This window comes from Crassostrea angulata, chromosome 10, assembly GCF_025612915.1.
Source record: "Crassostrea angulata isolate pt1a10 chromosome 10, ASM2561291v2, whole genome shotgun sequence".
NCBI lineage: Eukaryota > Metazoa > Mollusca > Bivalvia > Ostreida > Ostreidae > Magallana > Magallana angulata.
Genome location: NC_069120.1, coordinates 18,299,222 through 18,324,285, shown reverse-complemented (window position 1 = coordinate 18,324,285; position 25,064 = coordinate 18,299,222). Strand labels below are relative to the sequence as shown.

The following is a 25,064-nucleotide window of genomic DNA, read 5'->3' as shown; positions in this document are numbered from 1 at the left end:
CAAGCCATAATTTTTGCATCTGAGAAATATTTTATAATATTAATTTCAAAGGTATTTCGTACTACCTAGATGAAATTTTTGTTTTCTTAACTAGTGAGAATAATTCTTGCAGAAAGCAGTAGAATAATCTCAAGGCAAAAAAGTTGAAATGAAAAATTAAATTTAAAAATTTTTAATTATAAAATGCTTTTTTATGTTTCATGATGGTATGAAGGCAGCTAGCATTGCAGAAAAATACATAAGCTGTGTTAGTGGATTATGTAAATTTTTTCTCCACTGCTAGTTAATCGTAGCTCATATGGAACACAAAAACATTTTAATTTTAAATATGTACATTTATTTCTAAGCCATTAAATAATGTTCACAAAAAGTACAAGTAGTTTAAAGTACGTAAATTATCAACATTGACGAACAAAACTTTACACAGATGGAACATCTATTTCTTCATATACTAAATGAAAGTTACCACAGTTACAACAGCTTATTAAAATGTGGGGTCAGACCGCACATTTTCCTAGGAAAAATACATCACAACTTAGGCACAAGGACTGTTTTACTCTATTTTCAGTACAAGTATTGAATCGGATGGGAATGTAAATGATTTGTTCTCTGGCTCAAACTCTACTAAAGAATATATGTAGATGGTTACAAATAAATTTTAAAGAATAAAAATCCAAGGGAACTTGTCACAGATGCAAAGATATGAAAGAAAAAGGTTATTGAATATAGGCAAAATACAAACTTTTAGCACGTGTTTTTATAGAACACGACAATCACCGTTTCATCTTTATAAATACAAGTGAGATGATGACCAAATTTTCTGTATTTTTATGTTCACGCAAAACTGTTTGATTTCTACTGCCCAGCATATTAAAATATTATTCTTTGGGGTTACATGAATAAATTTGATTCTTTTGTGATTAAAACCATTGCAATTTATAATAATTTCCAGATATACATGTATGCCTAGTCTAGATAAACACGTGGAATAAATTTATCCGTATACATTTTCATTTACCTATTGCTTCATCGCCAATTCATGCTTTTTTTTGGTAATTTTTGCTGTTAACGACATGTACATATATCTATGAAAACGACATACTCAATAATTTTCTTTGAAAAGGGGGACTTTTTCCATTGATGCGTTAGTTGATTAGATATCCTTGTTCTAAAACAACAATTATGTTAATAATTGTATTTATGTGTTGAATGCTATAATTTTATTTGCTGATTTATTGTATTTTTCATGTTTATGTTTGATTAGATAAGTTGCATTTCTTTCCCAGGCCTTGTAGAGGTCGTTGGCCATATTATGTAATTTCCCTGCAGTGGTCACTGTCCATGTCTATTTTTAGCCCAAATTCCTAGTCTAAAAACCTCCCAGTGACCTATTATGTAATTGCTAAATATTTCATGGTGTAATTCTCCCCAAATTTAATTTAATAGCCAATCAAATTAAGCGATACGGTCACGTGGTTTGATGCGGTCAGTATCTGACCAGTGAGAGTAGGGTCATTCTGTCTTCATCTATGAGAGTGTTAGCACGAGTAATGTTTTGATACAGTAGGTTTTTGAAACGCAGTTTCTAGTTTTTTGTTGTATGCGATATCGCATGATTATTTCTGCTGGTTACGGTTGGGGTACAATATGTAAACAATGAGTATTTTAAATGTGTGCGTGATTTGACATTCTTACATCAGAAGATTAAGAGATTATTGTATGCAGACAGAAACAGACAATCTGAATTTGGACCCTGAAGTGTTTAAAGTATCATTTAGAGGAAAATGCGGTTTGAGATTAAGCAAGCATGTCTTTAGGGCGGAGATTCTGCTTTTTGACTCAATTTCTGATGTGGTGTTTTTACAGATTGGTGAAAATGATATAGATCTGTGAAAGTACAAACAGTGAGAAATTAGCTAGGGATATTATATCTGTTGGACAGTATTTAAGAGATGGTGTTGGAGTAAAATTAGTGATAATAGGCCAGTTAATTCGCCGAATGCAGTTTGCATCATGCCAAAATTTTAACGTCTTTGTGGTTCAGACTAATGAACATTTGAAACGTTTTGCTGAGCCCCTTGGTGGAATTTATTTCCGGGGACATCGGGGGTTTTGGAAGGACTTTCATTATTTAGGCCCGGATGGTGTCCATCTGCTGTGTACCCCTGCCGAGGACCAGCCCATGAGGAAGTTTCGCCGCAGCATTTGGAATGCGGTGATCCTGCACTCAAAAGTTTTGAGGCCAGTATGATTTTCGATCTTATGTGCTACCACTCTAGAATAATGATATTCAATGATATGTGAATATACATATCCATATTTATATATATTTACATTTTATTTGTTTTAATTAAGACAGTGTAGGGGCAGTTTATGTCTTAACTCCCTGAAATTTAAATGCGTGATTTTTTCATGTTGATGAGTATCAGCTTTCATTTTGAACTAAGCGTTTTGGCTGGAACTGATAAATTTTATGTTTGGTGAGTTTGCATACTAAAGAATGATGAAGGAATACCCATATGGTCAGTGGGACATGTTCCTTACAATTATGAATTTAATGTTAATAATGTAATGTAATTAAAGTCATGATGGACTATTTAGTTACATAATGTTTGAATCTACATGTACTAATAATGATGAAGGAACATTGGGTCTGTGTTACCCATATGGCCAGTGGGACATGTTTCCTTCCAATTATGAATTTAATGTTAACATGTAATTAAAAATCATGTTGAGACTATTTAGTTACATGAATGTTTGGAACTACATGTACTAATAATGATGAAGGAACATTGGGTCTGTGTTACCCATATGGTCAGTGGGACATGTTCCTTACAATTATGAATTTAATGTTAATAATGCTACGTAATTAAAGTCATGATGGACTATTTAGTTACATAATGTTTGAATCTACATGTACTAATAATGATGAAGGAACATTGGGTCTGTGTTACCCATATGGTCAGTGGGACATGTTCCTTACAATTATGAATTTAATGTTAATAATGTAATGTAATTAAAGTCATGATGGACTATTTAGTTACATAATGTTTGAATCTACATGTACTAATAATGATGAAGGAACATTGGGTCTGTGTTACCCATATGGTCAGTGGGACATGTTCCTTACAATTATGAATTTAATGTTAATAATGTTATGTAATTAAAGTCATGTTGGGACTATTTAGTTACATAATGTTTGAATCTACATGTACTAATAATGATGAAGGAACATTGGGTCTGTGTTACCCATATGGTCAGTGGGACATGTTCCTTACAATTATGAATTTAATGTTAATAATGTAATGTAATTAAAGTCATGATGGACTATTTAGTTACATAATGTTTGAATCTACATGTACTAATAATGATGAAGGAACATTGGGTCTGTGTTACCCATATGGTCAGTGGGACATGTTCCTTACAATTATGAATTTAATGTTAATAATGTTATGTAATTTAAGTCATGATGGGACTATTTAGTTACATAATGTTTGAATCTACATGTACTAATAATGATGAAGGAACATTGGGTCTGTGTTACCCATATGGTCAGTGGGACATGTTCCTTACAATTATGAATTTAATGTTAATAATGTTTTGTAATTAAAGTCATGTTGGGACTATTTAGTTACATAATGTTTGAATCTACATGTACTAATAATGATGAAGGAACATTGGGTCTGTGTTACCCATATGGTCAGTGGGACATGTTCCTTACAATTATGAATTTAATGTTAATAATGTAATGTAATTAAAGTCATGTTGGGACTATTTAGTTACATAATGTTTGAATCTACATGTACTAATAATAATGAAGGAACATTGGGTCTGTGTTACCCATATGGTCAGTGGGACATGTTCCTTACAATTATGAATTTAATGTTAATAATGTTATGTAATTAAAGTCATGTTGGGACTATTTAGTTACATAATGTTTGAATCTTCATGTACTAATAATGATGAAGGAACATTGGGTCTGTGTTACCCATATGGTCAGTGGGACATGTTCCTTACAATTATGAATTTAATGTTAATAATGTTATGCAATTAAAGTCATGATGGAGTATTTAGTTACATAATGTTTGAATCTACATGTACTAATAATGATGAAGGAACATTGGGTCTGTGTTACCCATATGGTCAGTGGGACATGTTCCTTACAATTATGAATTTAATGTTAATAATGTAATGTAATTAAAGTCATGATGGACTATTTAGTTACATAATGTTTGAATCTACATGTACTAATAATGATGAAGGAACATTGGGTCTGTGTTACCCATATGGTCAGTGGGACATGTTCCTTACAATTATGAATTTAATGTTAATAATGTTATGTAATTAAAGTCATGATGGACTATTTAGTTACATAATGTTTGAATCTACATGTACTAATAATGATGAAGGAACATTGGGTCTGTGTTACCCATATGGTCAGTGTGACATGTTCCTATTATTATGAATTTTATGTTAACATGTACATGTATATCAAAATCTGTGTTGGTATTCGCTTAACTATCAGGTCAAAATACCTAGAACATGGTTGAAATCATCTGTTAATGCAAAAGTTATTATGAAAAAATGCTTATGGGTTAGGCTAATCATATATGTGAAAGGATAGGATTCATACTTATTATTCTTATTATATATTTAGTCATTATGCCACCCAAAAAGAGAGCCATGAGAGATGATGTGGCAACGGGAGGAGTACCACCACCAACACCACCAACTGAAGTACATAATGGGAAAAAAGGGCAAAAAAGAACCCGAAAACAGGCGGAGACTGACACTGTCAATGTGCTATCAAATCTTGATTATGAACTTCTGGCAAAAGAAATTGTAAACCAACAAAAAGCTGCTAGTGAGAAACAAAAAACGGTGAAACTGTTGGGCAACCTCCAATGGTGAATTCTGTTGAGGATACTGCACCAGTACTTGGGGAAGCTATACCGGCCGCTGCCACAATTCCTGCCTCTGCGGCTGCCACAATTCCTGCCTCTGCACTGGGAACATTACTGGATAATGTGTTCACAGGTGAGCCCGCAGGCAATTTATCTCAGAGTACGGGTAGTAGTTTTGCATGCTTTAGTAGCCCTCAAATTCACTTATCAGATTGTGTGCCTCTAGGAGCATCAGTTTCCTCCAAACTGAAACTTAAAATTTGGAACAATGAATTTGTTGACTTAAAAAATTTATTGCCGACCTCAGGGGATGAACCCCTTTCAATTGTGGTACAAGCGGGGAAAATTGAGCTACAACATGCGGTTTCACATAAAACACATATTACAATCCATCAATGGACAGATGCTTTTCTGGTATTCAGTACAATTTACTTACAGAAATTTCCCAATGAGGCATGCAATCTGTTAAAATACATGTTTACAATTAGGGAGATTCACAAGCTTCATGGGGACCAACCCTGGAGAATGTATGATGAGTCATTTAGGAAAATAAGAGAGACATCCCTCCTGCCGTGGGAGAGAGTAGTAACAGAGTTGCGACTTAAGGTAGCCTCTATGGGTTTAAAGTCTCCTACCCAATTCCAAGCTTATAATGGTAAACAGCAGCCCTTTCGGGCAAAACAGTGCTACAATTATAACAATGGCCAAAAATGTAACTCCCTACCCTGTCGATTCGTCCATACTTGCCAAGCCTGTAGTAAACCCCACCCCCGATTTCAGTGTAGAAACATGTCATCCAAATCTATCACATCAAACAGGAATGGCGCTGGTTCTTCCAACTCCAGTAAACCCGTTAAGACTTCACAATGAACTATTAGGTTATGAGGCAGATGAATTAAAATTGTTAGTCAATGGCTTTACATTTGGGTGTAGATTAGGCTGTGTTAAGTCCCCTTCCATTCATCCTCCTCATAATCATAAGTCTACATATGAGCACCCAGAAGTTATTGAAGATTACATTCATACGGGTTTAAGTAAGCAGAGGATAGCTGGCCCATTCACAAGACCCCCTTTACCTCTTTTTAAAACTTCTCCTCTGGGGGTTGTACCAAAATCCGAGCAAAACAAGTTTCGAATCATTCATGATTTATCCTTTCCTGCTCAGGACTCAGTTAATTCTAATATATCTAGGGAATACTCTCAGGTTCATTATGTTTCAATTGATACGATACTCAGTTTGGTGCATCAATATGGGATGGGTTCACTTATGGCTAAAACAGATATAAAGGATGCCTTCAGAATAATCCCTGTGAACCCAAAGGATTATCATTTTTGGGGTTTTTACTTGGAAAGGTCAGTTCTACTACGAACGCTGTTTGCCACTGGGGACAAGTAGCTCTTGTCAAATATTTGAGAAGTTAGGTACAGCTCTTCAATGGGTTATGTTAAACAAGCTAGAAGCAGGGGATATGTCTCATATGTTGGATGATTTCTTTTTTATTAAACCTCCTCCGTCTGAAAAATGTAAAAATCATTTGATGAATTTGTTTGATTTATGTGGAAGGATTAATATTCCAATTAATGATAAGAAAACTTTCTGGCCAGTAACATGCATCACCATTTATGGTATTTTAGGTTGATTCTATTGATATGATAAGTCGGCTGCCACCAGACAAATTAGAAAAATGTAGGACTCTTGTATATCAGTTTAGTAGGCGAGGCTATTCTGAGAGTTTTATTCAGCATTTAGGCCGCTGGAACTCCAATGCATTACACATATATATTAGAATACAATCGTTTCAACTGTAATTATTTGTATCTACATTCTTTCTTCCCCCTGCAGTTTATTTACAGCAGGCCAGTGATTAACTGCTGCTATTGATCTGTACCAAAAAATGTCCTTATGTTTGTTACTTTTTCCATAAGAGAATCTTGTGCGTAAAATAAGGAGGGTGTCTCAATTAATTTTGTTAGTTATAGTATGTTTACAGGTGTAGTAATGTGTAATGATAGGTCAGTGTTTAACTGCTTTTTTTTAGTTGCACATTGTGTTTTAGAAATTGTTAGTACAACTTTATAGTTAGTCTATTAGAGTGCCTGCGGGTTATCACCTTGGAATTGCCATTCATGTTACATTTGTACGGGTTATAGTATAATGAATTATATGCACTTATTGCCAGGTCAGTGTGTAACTGCTGGTAACAGTATGCCAAGTCAGTGTTTAACTGTTGGTACATTTGACTATAAACTGTGATTTGTGTATGTGTTCACATCAGCATCAACAAGTGCACAACTCACCTTGGATGGCACAATGGAATTGCCAATTGTCATTATGCAATTCACATTTGGTGGCATATTTTATTTTTGAGGTGCCATCTTTTTGCTGGTTTTGTATATATTGTATATAATTTTGAACAAAATATTGTTTTTCTGTATTTTAAGGGGATCAACATATTGATAAGTTATTTAACATTTTGTGTGAACAGTTTTGGGTCTGATCCCCTACTATGTTGTTTATATTTTTCTTTACCGTACTTTCGTCATTTTTAAAAAATGACATATTTCATCATGCACAAGTGTTGAGTTCATTTATCAGACAGCAATAACAGAGCTGCGGTGAGGTTGTGCAGCATGAGAAAACATAAAACAACAATTATGTTAATAATTGTATTTATGTGTTGAATGCTATAATTTTATTTGCTGATTTATTGTATTTTTCATGTTTATGTTTGATTAGATAAGTTGCATTTCTTTCCCAGGCCTTGTAGAGGTCGTTGGCCATATTATGTAATTTCTCTGCAGTGGTCACTGTCCATGTCTATTTTTAGCCCAAATTCCTAGTCTAAAAACCTCCCAGTGACCTATTATGTAATTGCTAAATATTCCATGGTGTAATTCTCCCCAAATTTAATTTAATAGCCAATCAAATTAAGCGATACGGTCACGTGGTTTGATGCGGTCAGTATCTGACCAGTGAGAGTAGGGTCATTCTGTCTTCATCTATGAGAGTGTTAGCACGAGTAATGTTTTGATACACCCACCACCATCCCCGTTTCTCCACTCCAATATTCGAAAGTTGCATACATGTACAAAATATTATTATTTTGCATATGGCATATTTTATTTTTGAGGTGCCATCTTTTTGCTGGTTTTGTATATATTGTTTTTCTGTATTTTAAGGGGATCAGCATATTGATAAGTTATTTAACATTTTGTGTGAACAGTTTTGGGTCTGATCCCCTACTATGTTGTTTATATTTTTCTTTACTTTCGTCATTTTTAAAAAATGACATATTTCATCATGCACAAGTGTTGAGTTCATTTATCAGACAGCAAAAACAGAGCTGCGGTGAGGTTGTGCAGCATGAGAAAACATAAAAAATATTTCAAGATTTTAACGTGGACTTCAGACAGTAAGAACGTTGACAAAATTAACCACACAGGCAAAATATTACAATGACAAACGATTAAAAAAATCTTTTTCTCATTTATTTCACATTACAATTATAACAATTACAGCATATCCGCAAATTTCACAATATTCTAAACATTTGTATTTTTGATATCTTTACAAGTACATCAATATTGTATCTTACATTGTTTTTCAAATATAAAACTAATATATTATATGTCTCTGTTTTGTTTTAAGATATGATATCAGTGGGGGAAGTTGAACACAACAAAGACAACGTTCTTAGATTTCGAAGGTTTTTATTTTTTCAACAGTTTGAATTTAAGTAAAATATGCCTCGTTGAAACAAAAATCAGAAACGACAGTTTTTAAGAAGTTTTCTGACTCTTAACATCAAATTCTTTTGTTTGAAACTGCTTTATGTAAAACATTGCATGTAAAAAAAAGGTTTAACATAGAATTATGTAACTTTAATTTTAATTATTTCTAGAATTATTTCTAGAAACTGCAACACCTCCTTTCATGAAAATTACTTTGGTAGAAATGAAATAAGTACGTCTTCCTTAATGAATATTCTTTTATGCTTCGAATATTTTATATCAGTTTTAAAAGAAATAAAAAACAAAAATTAAAAAAAAAACCAACATGAAAGCTAAAAACATCCCTGACAAATCAACGACCAATTTTTTTAATGATGTTACACAAGGCCATATTGTATTATCACCATCAACAAGTTCAAGTTCGTTAATTCACTAAGAAGCCGAGCTGAGTTATCACTTTTAAAACTTTACAATGTTTGTTTGTCCTGATTTGGTAATATTTTATTCTATATCAAAACAGCTTTATATCTGATAGTAAAACAACTTTCAAGAATCATTCACAATACATTACGTTCGAATATGTAATTATTGTCGATAAATCTCAATATTTGACTTTCGATCAACACCGTGATACTCGACTATGACATTGACATCTACGTGAAAAAAAAAAACACATACACACAGAAGTGCACAGATTGGCCTCAATCCTTACAAAAATAATGTTAACAAATGATTTTAAAATGTTTGTAATTTTCTGTTATCCGTTGCTATGTTGATTTTCATTTGCTCCTCCGGTTAAAGTGATACTTGTGCTTCTCCGATGCCTCATTTTCTGAAATAAAACCAGACACGGCCTATATCGCTCACTTTCACATCAGTGGCTAACTCAGACTTAACTCTAACAGTTTTTGAGATGTGAATCAACTCGTTGAATATCTTTTTTTTTCAATATCTTATTGAAAATTAAGGTGGTATGGAACATCTGTCGATATTAATGAAGATTAAAGTACATTATAATTGAAATACTTTTACCGGTGTTGAATTTTCAAATTTTACAATATTTAACCAAAAAATAGCTTTTAAAAATATTTGGAGAGGTAAAAATTGTAAAACCCCGAGCGGGATTCGAACTCATGACTTACAGATTTGTAGTAACCCTTCTAACCCACTGCTCTACACTGTTAGGTGACAATATCGGGAAAGAAACAACTTATATAATTATACTTCATTTTATTGTTTATTTCGATAAACAACACGTCACAACATGGAAGTGTCCCATACCACCTTAATATCATTTTCCGATTGTCTTTCTTGGTTCATAAGATCAAAATCTAGTAATAAAGCAACTCGGTGAAAGAAAATTTTAAAACTGAGTTCTTTTCATAATGTTTTAAAATAGTAGCTTGATTTGAAATGGTAAATCTGATCTTACTACAGAGGTAATCATAATGAACTATCGTTTTAACGATTTGTGAAAAATAAACCATATATTTTAAGTGGTTTTCCATGTCCGACAAATTACAAAATATTTAAGAAAATCTATATGTTCTTAAATGGACGGTATTTATTCTGTTGTTGGTTTTCCCTTTGTAATGTAACCAAATGTACATTTGTGTGTGATTTTTAAATGAAATGCCAATAAACGATTTGATTTCCCATATTACGCACTAAAAGTCATTCGAAAAAAAATCTATCTCGTACGTGTGGTGTTTCATACCAGTGATAAGCCTATGCTTTATCAACAGTGATGCTTATATATATATATATATATATATATATATATATATATATATATATATATATATATATATATATATATATATATATTTTTTTTTTTTTTTTTTTTTTTTTTAACGAGGCCGGGTCTAATTTGTTCTGCCCCAGATTTTTGAATGAAATTTTTTACATGAACTTCTACTGATATAATTATTATTTGAAGATAAAAAATTAAGGAGGCTGGAAGGTCAAAATATAAAACCATCAGATTTATTTGAAAATTTTATAGGCGATTTCTGAAGCTATCAACTACTACTTGAAAAATTTCATATATTTTAATATAAAATTTTATCATCTCCCATTATCTTTATATGGAGCTCTTCTTTTAAAGGAGATCAATATTGTCTAAAATGGCAGCCACCCCACAGCCCCCTTAAGACATTTACCACCGTTTGTTAAAGGGGTCATCTCAAAGTTTGTTAATTCTCAACATAGGACCCTATGGGATTTTGCTTGAAAGGTATCATTTTTGCACAGTTTTTTTTACATTTTTTTAAAAATTTCTGCCCTAGAGATTTCTTTTTCTGTTCTACATATTAAATTTATTGCTAAAAGGTATTAAATGGTCAAATAAAAAAAACTTTTTACCTCCTGGTTTGTTCCAGGGGTCTAATCAAAGTTGTTTTTTATGCCCAATTTCCCAGATTTGTCAGATAATTGCTATTTTTTATTTGACAGGGGCGAAAATGGTGATCTTTAGTATTATTAAAACATCCAGACATATTAAGTAATAAATAAATATATAACATCACATATTAAGGGTCAATAATATAAAATACATGGTTATTGTCTCGAATTATATGAATTCATCTATATTTAGGCGGGTTGAGAGAGTGTGACAAAGGGCTAGGCTTGCTTAACCCTCTTCACGTTTTCGACCCGAGCCCAAATACAGCTTATACTTCGAGACATTTATGTTTATTCAACAATATCAATTTTACGCATCAAACGAGCTATTTTGAACAAATTTAGCTGAATATCTGCAGTTGAAACTATCACGCCATGGGTCAACCAAGCAAAAGGATGACGTCACAATACAAATAAAACGCTGCACGAAAGCGTGTGTACTCAATCTGTACTCGGTCTCGTTAACATATATATTCATTTCATTCTCATAAAGAACCTGATTTTTGTTTGATTATCGATTAACTAAAGCCAAAATTGTTCAAGTGTAGAAAAGGAAAATATTTTTATACCGTTGGAAGACGGCGGATCAGAAAATCTCAATTGAACTTTTATTTATGATAATCAATCACTATATTGTCGAAATTATTAAGTTAGGGGCAATCTCAAGCTTGTATACCTGTCTGTAGATCATGCTGAACGTATATATGAAGGGATTTAGTGCTGAGTTGATTGGTAGTACGAGAACAATAACCCAGGCGTACACGTCCGACGAAATATTCACTCCTCCACTGGCTAGAAGACCTAAAATTATGAGGTAAATAATTTGATATTTCTTCATTTTCATCAGCATCGATCGTATTAAGTAAAATTCTGAAGGGGTAATTGTCAAAAATGTATTAAACTGCAAAATAATGAAACGGAAATCAAAGGAAAGAAGTCATAACAAAGAATAACACATTAAAAATAATTATACAGACGTAATGTTCTTACCGATAATTATAATGGGAATCCAACAAAATGTGTCCGACAAAACAACATACGACAGAGATTTCAAAACTGCCATTTCCCGTTTTGAATTGTCGTTATTTATTTTCTTTCCCATTCGTTTGACCTGTATATAAATCAGCAGTTGTCCAACCACAATGGCCATAAAAATAAACATGTTGAATCCAATGAACAAAAAGGTTGAATATTCCCAACCAGTTCTCCTTTCTGGCGTTAAAGGCAAGGATATGCATACTGTAGATCTGCTGTAGAAGTCAGGGTACACTAATACGGGTATTACTGAAAACAAAATAGCAATCAACCAAGCCACAATTGTAACAAAGAGAATCAGTCGTCTATTTTTCGCAAATCCGGCAGAAAATGGATGTTTCAAAACAATGTATCTTTCAATGGTAATAAGAAATATGAAAATCATTGACGCTTCACTTGATGTTGTAGCCAGCAATCCTGCTATGGTACAAGCCATGCTGTATCTCCACTCACCATCGTTAAATCCATAGATGTTTCGATATTCCAGATCGGCAATGGCTATGATGAACAGATACACACCCATTAAAAAATCTGAAACGCTTAGATGCAAGACAAAGACACCTTGAGATGCGTTACCTTTAATTCCTCCCTGAATGCGATAGTATATAACATATGCATTTCCAATTACAGAGAATAGAGCCATGTACCAAATCATCTGCGCAAGAAATCCAACATTTATCAATTGTTCACAAGACGAAATACTATCCTTTGGCGATATGCACTTCGATGAATGAACGGTTAAGGGTTTGGCACAACAAATGATATAAGAATCTGTTTGCAACCATTCAAGATTACAGAGGCCTTGGAACATGGCCCTGGAAACGGTTAATTTGTTGCTATGTATGTATAGATACTTAACTGAATCTGAACTTTTGAAGGCATCATACTCTAATACTTGCAAACCGTTTCCCGACAAGTCAAGAATCTCAAGTTTATTTAAAGCAATAAACCTAGCTGGGGCTAGAGATTTTAATTTGTTACCGGTTAGATTTAATTTTGCAAGTGAAAGTAGATTTTCAAATGCCATTTTATTTATGGTATGTATCTGATTAAAGGCAAGATTTAGTGTGCGCAAAGACTCGAGTCTTGAAAACGAAAATTCATCTAACATTGCTATAAGGTTGTTTTGTAAATTAAGATATCTTAGCCTATTTAAGCCTTTGAACATAACGTTAGTAATATTCTGAATCAAATTATAACTAAGATCTAATTCAATCAACAATTCCATTAACTCTGAAAAATAGAAATCAGTATTTGTAATATTGTTGTTGCGCAAAAATATTTTAGAGACAGAACTCAACCAATGAAGTGAATTAGGTTGAACAGTAATCAATTTGTTGTTCTGTAAATCTAACAACTCAAGATCTGAATTTTGACGGTTGTAGCTTTCCATGCCTTTTATTTTCTCTATGCTATTATTCATTACAATCAAATGTCTTAAATTTGGAATTAACGTAAGAAAATCCAAATGAAGACGCAAAATTTGATTATTTGAGATATTTAAGTATAACAACTTTGACAATCGATCAAATGTTTTTAATTCTACATTTTGAATATTATTGTATGAGAGGTCCAAAGTTTGAAGACTAAGTGAATTTAATCGTATTCCAAGACCAGTTAGTGTGGAATCGGATATGAAACATCTTGAAAGATTTAGGTGAACGAGCAATTCAAAGTTTTCAAGGCTTTCTAAATTAAAAACATTAGAGCTTAAATCAAGAACCCTGACTTCCTTTGTTACATTTTCAGGGGAACTGCATTTAAAAATGAATCCATTGCACTGACAGTGAGCAGGACAACGTTTTGGACAACCACTGTTGTAATCTACACACGATGTGTTGTTGTTGTGTTTACATGGTGATTCATCTTCTTGATTGGGACAGTTAGTCAATCCATTACAAAAGTCATCAACAGGAATGCAACTGCCATCTTCACATTGAAACTGTGTAAAGCTACATGGTTTTTTATCTGTTTGTTAAAAAAAGATATTTTCATTGATAAATATGACACATTGAGTTTACAATTTCTCTAACCAATATTGATTGTATGATATAAATTTCGGCTAGCATTGACTTTTTTTCAAAGATGTCATGAAGAAAACGAAAAAGTGAGTTATAACCTGCACAAATACCCTCTTTATAACTTATTTTTCTTATCTGAATTATGCCTGATCGGTTTTCCTTGAGCGCTCCAACTAAGATAATCTGCAACAAATGTTATTGGATATAGTAAATAAATAACAATCAAAATTAATTATAAAATGTACTAGCACACTTCTTTCAAAATTAAGGCAAAACAAAATAGAAATGGTACCATGTACGGAGTATTCGTCGGTGTCTGAATGCTTTTTCTAGCAAACAGTTTGGAGTCGATATCCCGTCGTTCAAAGACCATTTCATCGCGTGTGTATACTGTGCCTTTAGTTATATAGAGTTGTAAGTGGACACCATGCCCTAAGTAAGATATTGTTAAACAACCAAAGTCTGATGATGCAGGCTGTGGTGTACCGTATAACACAGCATTCTTGGTTTGAAACGTATCCAATCTTGCCGAGATAACTATTTCGTCTGCAATTAAAACCAAGGAAGCTATTATTTTGATAGATTCTATTATTTGAGGAACACATCTTGATGAAATAAATGATATATTTGTGTACTTACATTACGTATTTAAAATCGATACTTATTAAATGATATAAATTTATTGAGAAATTATTGCAGATGAGAAAAATGATTTAAAGGCAAGTTGCATTGGTAAAAGGGGAGGGGGGGGGGCTTGTTTGGAGACCAAGATTTGTGTTTGAAAACCGAGATTATTGTTTTAATGCAAAATGAATGTTAAGGAAACCCCTTCCCGCTTTTTTTTGTATATTGTTAATAATCAAAGAGATATTTTCAACTCATGCTTATCTCTCTAAGTTGAATATTCTGAATTCTTCACTATGCACGTTTTGCAACAATTTTACAGAAACATTTGAACACCTTTGTATGGTTTTGTGCATGTAAAAGAGCTTTGGTTAAAGATATAAGAATAGATGCTAAATGAAATTAATATTTGTGTTTGATCTGATAGAATATCTGTTCTGTTTTGAAAATATGTGATAGAAACTTTTACAGACTTCGGAATTCAGTTATTCTTGCTCGCATCAAAATTTCAAATGACTTCACGTTAGTACAAAACTGGATTAGTTGGACATCTTACACATTGTTTTCCATCTCATAAAAAATTAGCTACTGTCGCTTGCGGAAACGCCCCAAATTCCATGGGAAATTCGATAATTATTTTGCCTCAGTCCTGTTTTAACACCTGAGGCGAGTTCAACAGAGCAAGCGCTCGCGAGCGCTCGCCAAAATTCCCTATACCCGCAACACAAATTTTGGCGAGCGATCGCGAGCGCTCGCTCTGTTGAACACGCCTCTGCATAGCATGTTTATTTGTTGCAATTTTTATAGAAAATATTCACAGAGGTATAATGAATAAAGAACCCCTCATAATTTGCGATGGTATATGATTTATATCCAACAAGTTGTGTGTTTCTATTTCCGGCTAGGGAATAGAAAACACACAACGAATTGTATAGAAATCCTATATCATTGCAAATCATGAGGGATTCTTTTTATCACATGTTTTACCACGTTGTTTTTTTTTTTTTGTTTTTTTTTTTTATTTTGTTAAACCCCAATCTTTTCTGTAAACATTATAGTTGTGAGCTGCACAATACTTTCACTACAAGAGGTCAACAACTTTACGCCTGGAAAAAAGTTCCTTGAAGATTAACAAACCATTTGATTTCTAACATATTTTTTGAGATTTTATGAAAGAAATGAATCAGCAAGTCAACACTTTTCAACTGAGTTATTTTTTTCTTTTTCATTCTACGTCAACCATCCGTCTTAAGCTACTTAATGTTTCACTATAGCGTCAAGTGGCCTAAGAACCCACAGTGATATATTATATAAATAGTGCCTGTTTGGGAGGGTAACAGTTGAAATTGACACCCCGAGAAAACCATTGTCAACCGACGCGAAGCGGAGGTTGACAATGGTTTTCGAGGGGTGTCAATTTCAACTGTTATCCTCCCAAACAGGCACTATTTATTTTGTTATACTGAATGTCTTTTTTAAAATTTTTAAGAAAATTTTACTGCTTTTATATAGGAATAACGTGAATTCTACAGCGAACCGTACGCGCATAATTTTCGCGCATGTAACATTTTTTAATGTTACCCGTTGCCAAGTGCGTTGCTACCGCTGAGGGTAATAGTAAATATTATTAACTGCGTCTTAACCAATCAGATTTCAGTATTTAACATGAAAGTATAACAACAAAAAATATTACATGAATGATAACCACCGCATATTGAGCTAAACATGTGATAAAGAAAAATATTTGCAATTGAAAAACTGTAAATTTAATCATTATAAAAGACATACTTGCAAGATATCTGTAATCAATTGTAAATGTCTATAGTTAAAAGATGATCCTCATATACACATTACATAAAATATATTGTACGCATAGCTTAAACATAGAATCACATACCCAATCCCCCCTCACGTTTACTCATTCCACCCTTTCCATCCTCCTCATTAACCTCAGACTCATTGCAAGTAAATATAATGATTTTAAACATGTTTTTGTTTACATTGTGCGAATATATATACATGGATATTTATGTGTACAATCTTAGGTAGGCATATTTTGTGTATGAAAAATACAAACTGTCAACAATCTCAAAAATCCATAAGACGAAATACAAATTCAAGACAGAGCAACACGGACCTCTAAAAAGATAGAGGTATGATTAGGTGCCTAGGAGGAGTGAGCATCCTTTATTGACGGATTACACCCGCCATGTGCTCTTTGTCGTAATCGGGAAAAAAAGTCCGTAGACAATTGGGTGATTAATTATGGTCTAACAATTAGTATGAAAATAGTCAGTCAGCATGCGACCCAGTGGAAGATTGTATTTGCTGACTAGGTCGTTGTAGCGACCATAGAACGTACGAAGAGATGACTTCAAACGAGACTGTTGATAGTCCTGTTTTAACTTGTTTGTCAGTAGCTTGCCTCGCCTTAGAAACTGTTCATACGAAGAACATGCCTTTGTTATATAATTTTCTTTATTATATTGTGCTTATAAAAAATCAGCGGAAAATGCAAATAATGTTCCGGTTACCTACGATTATATGTAATTTGACATTGATAAAAATAAAAATAATTTAAACATATCATTTAGAATAGTAAATCTAGTTTTTATTCTTCTTTTTTCAAGATATTCCGTTTGGTCTGTTTCCACTCCTTTACGTAAAACAAATCATTGTTGCTTGCCTGTATAACATAATGTCAAGTATAGATTGTATTTATTTACCACCATTTTCTGATTGTTGTCGATTCCATCTCACCCCATGTTTAGGAAACTTCCAATTGCACATACTATTTTCAAAATCGCAATTTAAACTCTCTATTTCTGTAATTAAAAAAGGGTTAGTTCAAGTGCAGTTTTACTTTTCAATGATAATAAAAGTTATCATATAAAAATAAGTGTATATCAACACAAAGGGTTTGGAAATATCTAATGCTTGTATAATATATGTGGGTATGTTTTACAAATTCGGACAGACTATTGCTTTTTTTAAAATTAAAAATGAATTCTTACTACATTTTGGAACGCTACATTCTTCCCATTCTTCTTTTTTCGTTTTAGAATTGGGGAAACAACCCGGTTTTCCTTTGCTCTGGCGGTCAAATTTACATCTACCTTCAATGCACTGGTGAAGGGATTTAGTTTTTTCTCTAAATCCGACATAATTGTTTTCAATATAACACTCCTGAGCTAAAAAAAATATATTGATATCAAGGTCTTAACCAATTATACTTTTATAATTTGATGTGAAAACACTACAAATCGAGTTTGCACTATGCAGTTCAATAAATTAAAATGACGTATTATTGAAGAGCAAGCGTGGTTTTTATACTTAATATTCTAATGTTTATCACACAACTGCTGAAATTTATATAAATATGGGTAATAAGGAATCATTCCTTGAATATTATGAGGTGATAATTTCGGTCGGGACGTGATCTAATCTATCATTAAACTCTTCAGGCTTTATTGGGTTTGATCACGCCCCGACCGAAATTATCACCTCATAATACTCAAAAAATGATTCCTTATTCTTAATTTAGTCGATAGAATCAACTTACCACAGTTTTTCTCGTCACTGTTATCGAGACAATCCATACTCATATCACAAAACTTTTCATTCTCAATGCAAGACCCATCATCCAAGCAAGCAAAGCAATCTGTAAATATGAAAAAAAGTATCGTTTTAGAACGTTATCTGAAAATTTGTAAATTTGTCTCTAAATTATAAGAAAGTACCTTCGCAAGGTGTATTTCGTATATGTATATCCTTTAATGAAAAATAAACTGAAGATGTAATGGGAATCGGTGTCATGGTTATCTGAAATAAATAGATTAAATAAATAACAGAAATATTAAACATTTAAATTGGTTTCAAAAAACGGTCAATGATTTGATGTACATTTCCAAAACCTTGGTGAAAGAGTTTTTTTTTAAATCTTATTGGCGTGTTATTGTTTAATATTTATTCATTTAAATAATTATTTAAATTTTAGACTCAAATAATCTCTAATTATTGTTTTAAGAACAGCATGAGATGGGAAACATGCTGAAGAATATATATTCCATTTAGACGAAATTATTTGTAATTATCAAACCTGGTACAGATCCGTTGAATAGTCAATGTTAATTTTTATGAGCTTCCACCCATCGGTGCCATAAAGACTAGTCAAGTTTTGTTTATCCGTACTTATACTCAGACGTATTCCTTGGCTACGGTAATTCATTTGTAAACAACTTCCAGGTTTTTGGAATCGTAACTTGGGTAATCTCAATGAGGGTAGTACTGACTGTAAAGATGGCAAATTCTCGGCGAGTGTTAACGCTAGTGTTGTCTCTACAAGAAAAACACACTATCTCTCACAATAATAGTAATGATTACAGGAATAATAATAATAATTCATATAATGATAATTTTGATAATAATGATAACTTTTATAGTACGAATACATACATTTAGACAAATTTCAACATTAAAATAATGGCACACATGATAGATCAGTTTGTCTCCGTACTTACTGCCCTCTGCTTCCTTAATTATCCATGTCATTGTTTTGCTATTTAATTGTTCCATTGTACAGTTTTCTTTGGAAAATTCACAAGAATAAGAGTCTACAAAAACATAGTAGTATTTATATTCATATTTTTTAAAAGGTGTATTTATATCCATATATTTATTTTTTTTAATGAAAAATTAAAACAAAATGTATACGTCTTAAGTAATTGAATACATAATCCAGAAACTGATATAATTTACTATACTCTGTCCCGAGTTTTTGCTTCCACCACTTTTTGCTTGATATTTCAATAATAGTAAATACCGTTGTGCTCAAACTACGTTCATCCACTAATATAAAAAATGTCCAGATTATCTGTTTTGAAACGCCCCCTCTACCGCTTCAGGTTTCAATACACATCCCGAAATTGAAAGTCTACGGAGATTTTGCATTGCAACAGCCATTAATAAGCCCGGATGATAACGTTAAAAAATTGCGGGATGTATTCCGAGTGTATTCCGAATGGAGAAAAGATGTAAACATTCCCCATTATAAATCTCCGTAAGGAATCTGTTTTCGCTCCTGTGAATTTTTCTGAGAGGAAAGGGATAATTGTTCAATGAAAATATCTTGGATATATTCCCTTTTAACGATTTCAACTGTATTTCTTTCACAGGTATGTGTAATTTTATTAAAAATCATCAAAAAGCGATGGAAGCAATAACTTGGGACAGACTATACTATCGATTATTTATGTATTTTAATGGTTAACTGTTGTATATATTTAAATCTTAGTGTGTTATGTTTAATATTTTGACAACAAAGAAGGATTTACATTATTTATATATAATATCTTTTGATTTTTGAAGCAGCAGTTGAAAGGAGCAGGTGCATTTGATTAGAGATACTGGTACATACCATTATAACAAAACGGCACTTCACAAAGTTGCCACCGCACATGAGGATCCATTGTGTAGCACCAAGGCCCTGGTTCGTAATCCGGGTTTCTACAGTAGTTTTCCTGCACGGAGAGAGAGGATGCGGGGAAACTAATTTTCGGGTTGGGCTTGTGGGGAGTAACGCTGTCCCAACGTTGGCATTGAATCCCGTCTCTTGTCGTTTGTCGTTTTCCTCTATATCCCAATCCTCTCTCTGTGATCTTACAGTCGTCTATATCAATATAATTTATTTAATTTCGGGGTTTTCTTCATATTATAAAAGATAATTTTTTTCATTCTTTATTTATGATAATGTATCTATCTTTTAATAATTCCATATTTTTCAGTATATATTATTGGAAAAAAAATCATTTCTAAATTATAAGAAAAAACAAATGTCAAATATTTGATATTTTGATCAGATTTCTTGGATACAATAGGCATACATAGAAAACACGAGAAATAGACGTACAAAAAAAGTGTTGGTGCTTAATAAAATGGAAAGTCACTTACTTTCCGGGCAGTTCGGAATGTTGCAGTACTGAAATTCGACGGTGCTATTCACAGGATAACACCAGGGCATTTCTTTGCCATCAGGATTCCTGCAATAGTTTTCGTGTTCAGAAGCAGAGAGTCCCATGAATCCTATTGAGAAACCATGTTGAAGTTGTTCCACTTTATCCCAGCGTTGGCATTCTATGTTGTCAACAGTTTTTTTCTCCGTTCCAAAATAATCTAAGCCCTTTGGACTACTAAGACATTCGGCATTACCTATAAGACAAATGTGTGAAAACATTAAATCAGCAAGCTGAATTTCATGATGGTCTTTTTTTAATATATTAAATTTTTATAAATTTAGATTCACGATAAATTAATATGATAATTCAGATTAGCTCACTCTTTTTACAAAATGGAATGTTACAATAATCCCAGCCTCCACCAACCAATTCCGTAAAGCACCACGGAGCTATTTTATTGTCTGGATTCCTACAATAATTTGCATGAGCACTTTTGCTTCCTGTCAGAAAGTGGACAATATAATAATCTGGATCAAATTCGTCTACGCTGTCCCATCTCACACACTGGCGTCCATCGACTGTTTGAGATGTTTTCCCAATGTATGCCTCTCCCTTTGGGGTATCTCTACATTCTGAAAGCAGCATTAAGTCATTTCTTATCACATAAGTGTACAGTAAAACAACAAGTTCTTTGAATATACCCGTTAGTATTAGTTAATTTTAAAACTTAAAACAAGTTAAGCACTGACTTGAAATTATGTTTAGTATATTTCTTTAGAAGAGTACCATCTTGTATAATATTTCTGCATATCCTAAGTTGTCCGACAAATGCTTATTTTTCCAATGACACTATTTACAGTGTCTACATGTATGTTTTTCCCGGTCGATCTTCAAAATTAGTATGCGTTTAACGCATCCTCTCTGGATTTTTCTGAACACTGGGAAGATACGTTTAAATTTTCTCTGAAATATACTCTTACAAATATTTAAATTAGTTCAAGAATACTTTTACTAGGCTATTTTTTAATTTTTATAAACTTATGATTTATTGTTTATTGTTGATGAACAACAATTTGATTGTATTGATTTGCATTGAAGAATTACATTACTGGTTTTGTTCAATGACCGAGAAGTTATTTTGAACGGATTTACATTTTTGTGCAAAATATTCCACTGCTAGACTAGGCTCATAGCCATGGCAATAAGTTGATTCAATGTAATTAGAGCACGACATTTTAAAAACTAACATATTATTTTCTTGTTTGTGTATTGTATAACTCGATGCCGAAAGCCTAAGCAACAAACAAGAAGGGCAACTTCCCGGGACAAGCGCCAACCAGTACAAACAAGTAGGCCCAGTCGACGCAAAACCAACCTACAACAGAAGTCTTATCCCCCATAGGCAGAACAAGATAATATTGATGAGAACTCTCCCACAACTCCTGGTCCAAGCTGATTTGGGTAATGCCATTATTAATCCCCTGTTGTGCAATTGTCGCATCACTTAAATGACTGTACCGTTCGTCTAAAAGTCTATTTCCACTAATACTACTAGTTTGACAGCCACCAGATCAACAGTAACAAGCATAACCTCCACCATATCAGCGGACTATTACCCTAAACCTGCACCAGTGAATTCCATTACAATATTTATTGGTTATTATGTTAAGCAAGCAATTAAACAAATCAAAGTAATGAAGAACTGACGGGAGTTGATTTCGTCGATGTTTATTTTAAAATCAATGAAATGTTATTTTGCATGACAAGTACATATAGTTTCTAATTTGAATTACGAACATTTTTATAATATGAATTTTTGGACTTTTTCGACAAGAATGTGGAGAAACCCCAATATGAATCATGTTACATAATATTTAAAGATAAAATTAATTCAATCAAACTATGTATCAGTAATAGAAATATTTCTCGTATGGATCCAAGCAATATTGAACTCTAGTTTCGTTCAGCCGAACGCTCGGCTGACACCGTAAATCTCCAACAAGGATTTAAGGAGACAGCCGAGCGTCGAGTTGAACGAGACTATATTGAACTCTGGCGTAGGAATACATACGACTACAAAAAATATTTAAATTGTTCGTACCATTTAAAATCTGACTATTTTCAAGGTATTTTTAAATAAGTTTCCTTGAAAAACAATGCTTTAGCATACAATACATCGAATTTATCAATTATTTTCAAGAACTAAGTCTTGTCAGCAGCAATGATTTGTGCTGAGGTCCAAAAACTGTTTCACTTTCGGTTTGTCTGAGTAACTGCATAGGAGAGTTGATTAAAATCAACTCCCAAAAATCATTATGGGAGAATTTCTCAATCTAGACTTATTTCTGACGAGGGACCTCGTTACTTCACAAACAACATCTTCGTTGGTGATTTACAGGATAACATCATTGCACAGCCCAAACAGTACAACAAGATTATATCAATCGAAAGGTGGACACTAGTTAAAGACACAACAGCTCATCAAATACATACATGATATTTGTGTAGATGCTCAATCATCTAATGGGTATTCAACTCATATTTACGAACAACTTCGGTTGAGAATGGCACACAACCCTTCTCGATACAAGTCCTAATTTGTGTATGCACATCAGTGCCTTAAATACAACGGTTCCCATCTAATTTGTTATGTATCAACATGTATCTAACACCGAACCAATCAAACCACTCCTTTGGAGCACCCATCACAATCCACAAGTCAGGTCGCAGACACCAGACATAGCTGCCAACATAATGCAAGCCTATGCATCAGGCAACAAGGCATTTGAGACGTTTTGTCACATCCAAAACTTTGGATGTTAACCAGAAACACCCATTACAAGATTCATAGATCACTTGCCCCTTTTAGGTTACAAATACTCCATAGCCCAGTCATATTTTGCACCTATAATCAGTTTTTTACAATGTTTATCTTGTAACTTATTTTATCATAGGCGAGCTCCTTAATGGTATGCATAAAACATTACGCCATAAACATACACGGTTGTCAATTTCATTATAGCTCTTTAACGCAATTTATTTGATATTGCTAACAGTATGCAGCACAAAATTGAAACAAAGTTGTGATCATCAATTGGGTTGTGTTTTTATAGCTTAACCCCAATTACAGTGCTACTATGCTTTGAGGTGACCATTGGAGTTTGTTTGGTGGTCGATTATCGTAATTGTTGTCAATGAATTTAATGATTACTTCAACTAACCTTATTTATAATCGCACATGAAAAAAGGATATATACAACAAACTTATCTTTAGTCACGTTGGCTGTTGTATATAATTAGGAACTGTCCGTGAATCTAGTATTATTGACAAATATTGCAAATTGACTGTCTTTCATCCCTTCGCATGTTCAATTGTAATTTGTTCAATGTACAAGAAAGATATTAGTCTAGGCTAACAAATATGCATACGTGCTTGCGGGCGGGCGTGAGTGTGGGTGGACGTGGGTGCTTGTGTGGAGGGGGTCTATAGCACTGATTAAAATTGAAATAGACAGAAATCATACTGAGTATGGATGGTCTTATGATTTTTCATTGAGTATAAATTTCTTTTTTTAAGTAGATACAAATCAAAATACTTATTCACAACCACAGGTATTTTTCTATCTAGTTATTCAAAAGTTTTTTTTGCGACTAAAAATGAATAAATAGAGAAATACCACAAACTGGAATATCACAGAGCTCCCATTGGACATCTTTGTCTGATGTGTAACACCAAGGGGTCGGATCCTGTCCAGCCTTCGGATTTCTACAGTAGTTTTCGTGCACACTGTTGCCTCCATACAAATCAGTGTAGGTGTGGGTCCAAGGGTATTGACTGTCCCAGCGCTGACACGTTCTACCCGAAACTGTTGTTGAAATATTGCCTCTATAGTCTAAGCCCTCACTGGTCAGTTTACATTTGGAAAGGTCAATATCTACAAATAAAATGTATATGACTTTGATTAATGATAAGATATACTAGATGAGATCCAGTATAATAATTTTTTTCTCATTGTTTTTCATCATTTTTTCTTGTTATTTCTCACTTTGCATAGTTGGAAAATAGCCTGACGAGGCTTTTTTTTCTTGAAATTCTCAATAAAATGCTGATTCTTTTCACGTAAATATTAGATGCTGTCATAAGACAGTATTACGAAGGGTTTTATATATATTTGATCAAGTCCGATCGCATTTGATCACCTCTTGATATTCACATAAATTTCCTTATTATTTATATTTATATAATTCATAGTAATAGTTCAAATAAATATTAAATAACTGTCATTTTTACGTTATTTTTATTTTTGGGTGATTATGCAAACCCCGCTCACGCCCCGGCAGTAAGTTATTTGTGTCATTGATATACTATATACCTTACAATGATTCGTAAT

The 25,064-nt window shown here is 33.1% G+C and overlaps 1 protein-coding gene and 2 pseudogenes across 1 annotated transcript; 2 read left to right on the top strand and 1 right to left on the bottom strand.

Annotated features, from left to right (window-relative positions):
* The first annotated feature begins 1,176 nt into the window (after nt 1–1,176).
* Nucleotides 1,177–2,408, top strand: LOC128167498 (uncharacterized; annotated as a pseudogene).
* Nucleotides 2,409–4,164: 1,756 nt separating this feature from the next.
* Nucleotides 4,165–5,794, top strand: LOC128167497 (uncharacterized; annotated as a pseudogene).
* Nucleotides 5,795–9,330: 3,536 nt separating this feature from the next.
* Nucleotides 9,331–24,726, bottom strand: LOC128164975 (uncharacterized). The gene is made up of 16 exons (XM_052829106.1): nt 24,720–24,726; nt 24,351–24,608; nt 21,054–21,305; nt 20,669–20,926; nt 20,136–20,387; nt 19,240–19,332; nt 18,819–19,057; nt 18,460–18,541; nt 18,282–18,380; nt 17,734–17,910; nt 17,446–17,544; nt 14,388–14,641; nt 14,194–14,278; nt 12,030–14,042; nt 11,716–11,840; nt 9,331–9,468 (listed from the first exon to the last, which is right to left on the bottom strand). The coding sequence occupies exons 1-16, from the start codon at nt 24,724–24,726 to the stop codon at nt 9,394–9,396; spliced, it is 4,368 nt and encodes a 1,455-aa protein (XP_052685066.1). The 3' UTR covers nt 9,331–9,393.
* Nucleotides 24,727–25,064: the final 338 nt, after the last annotated feature.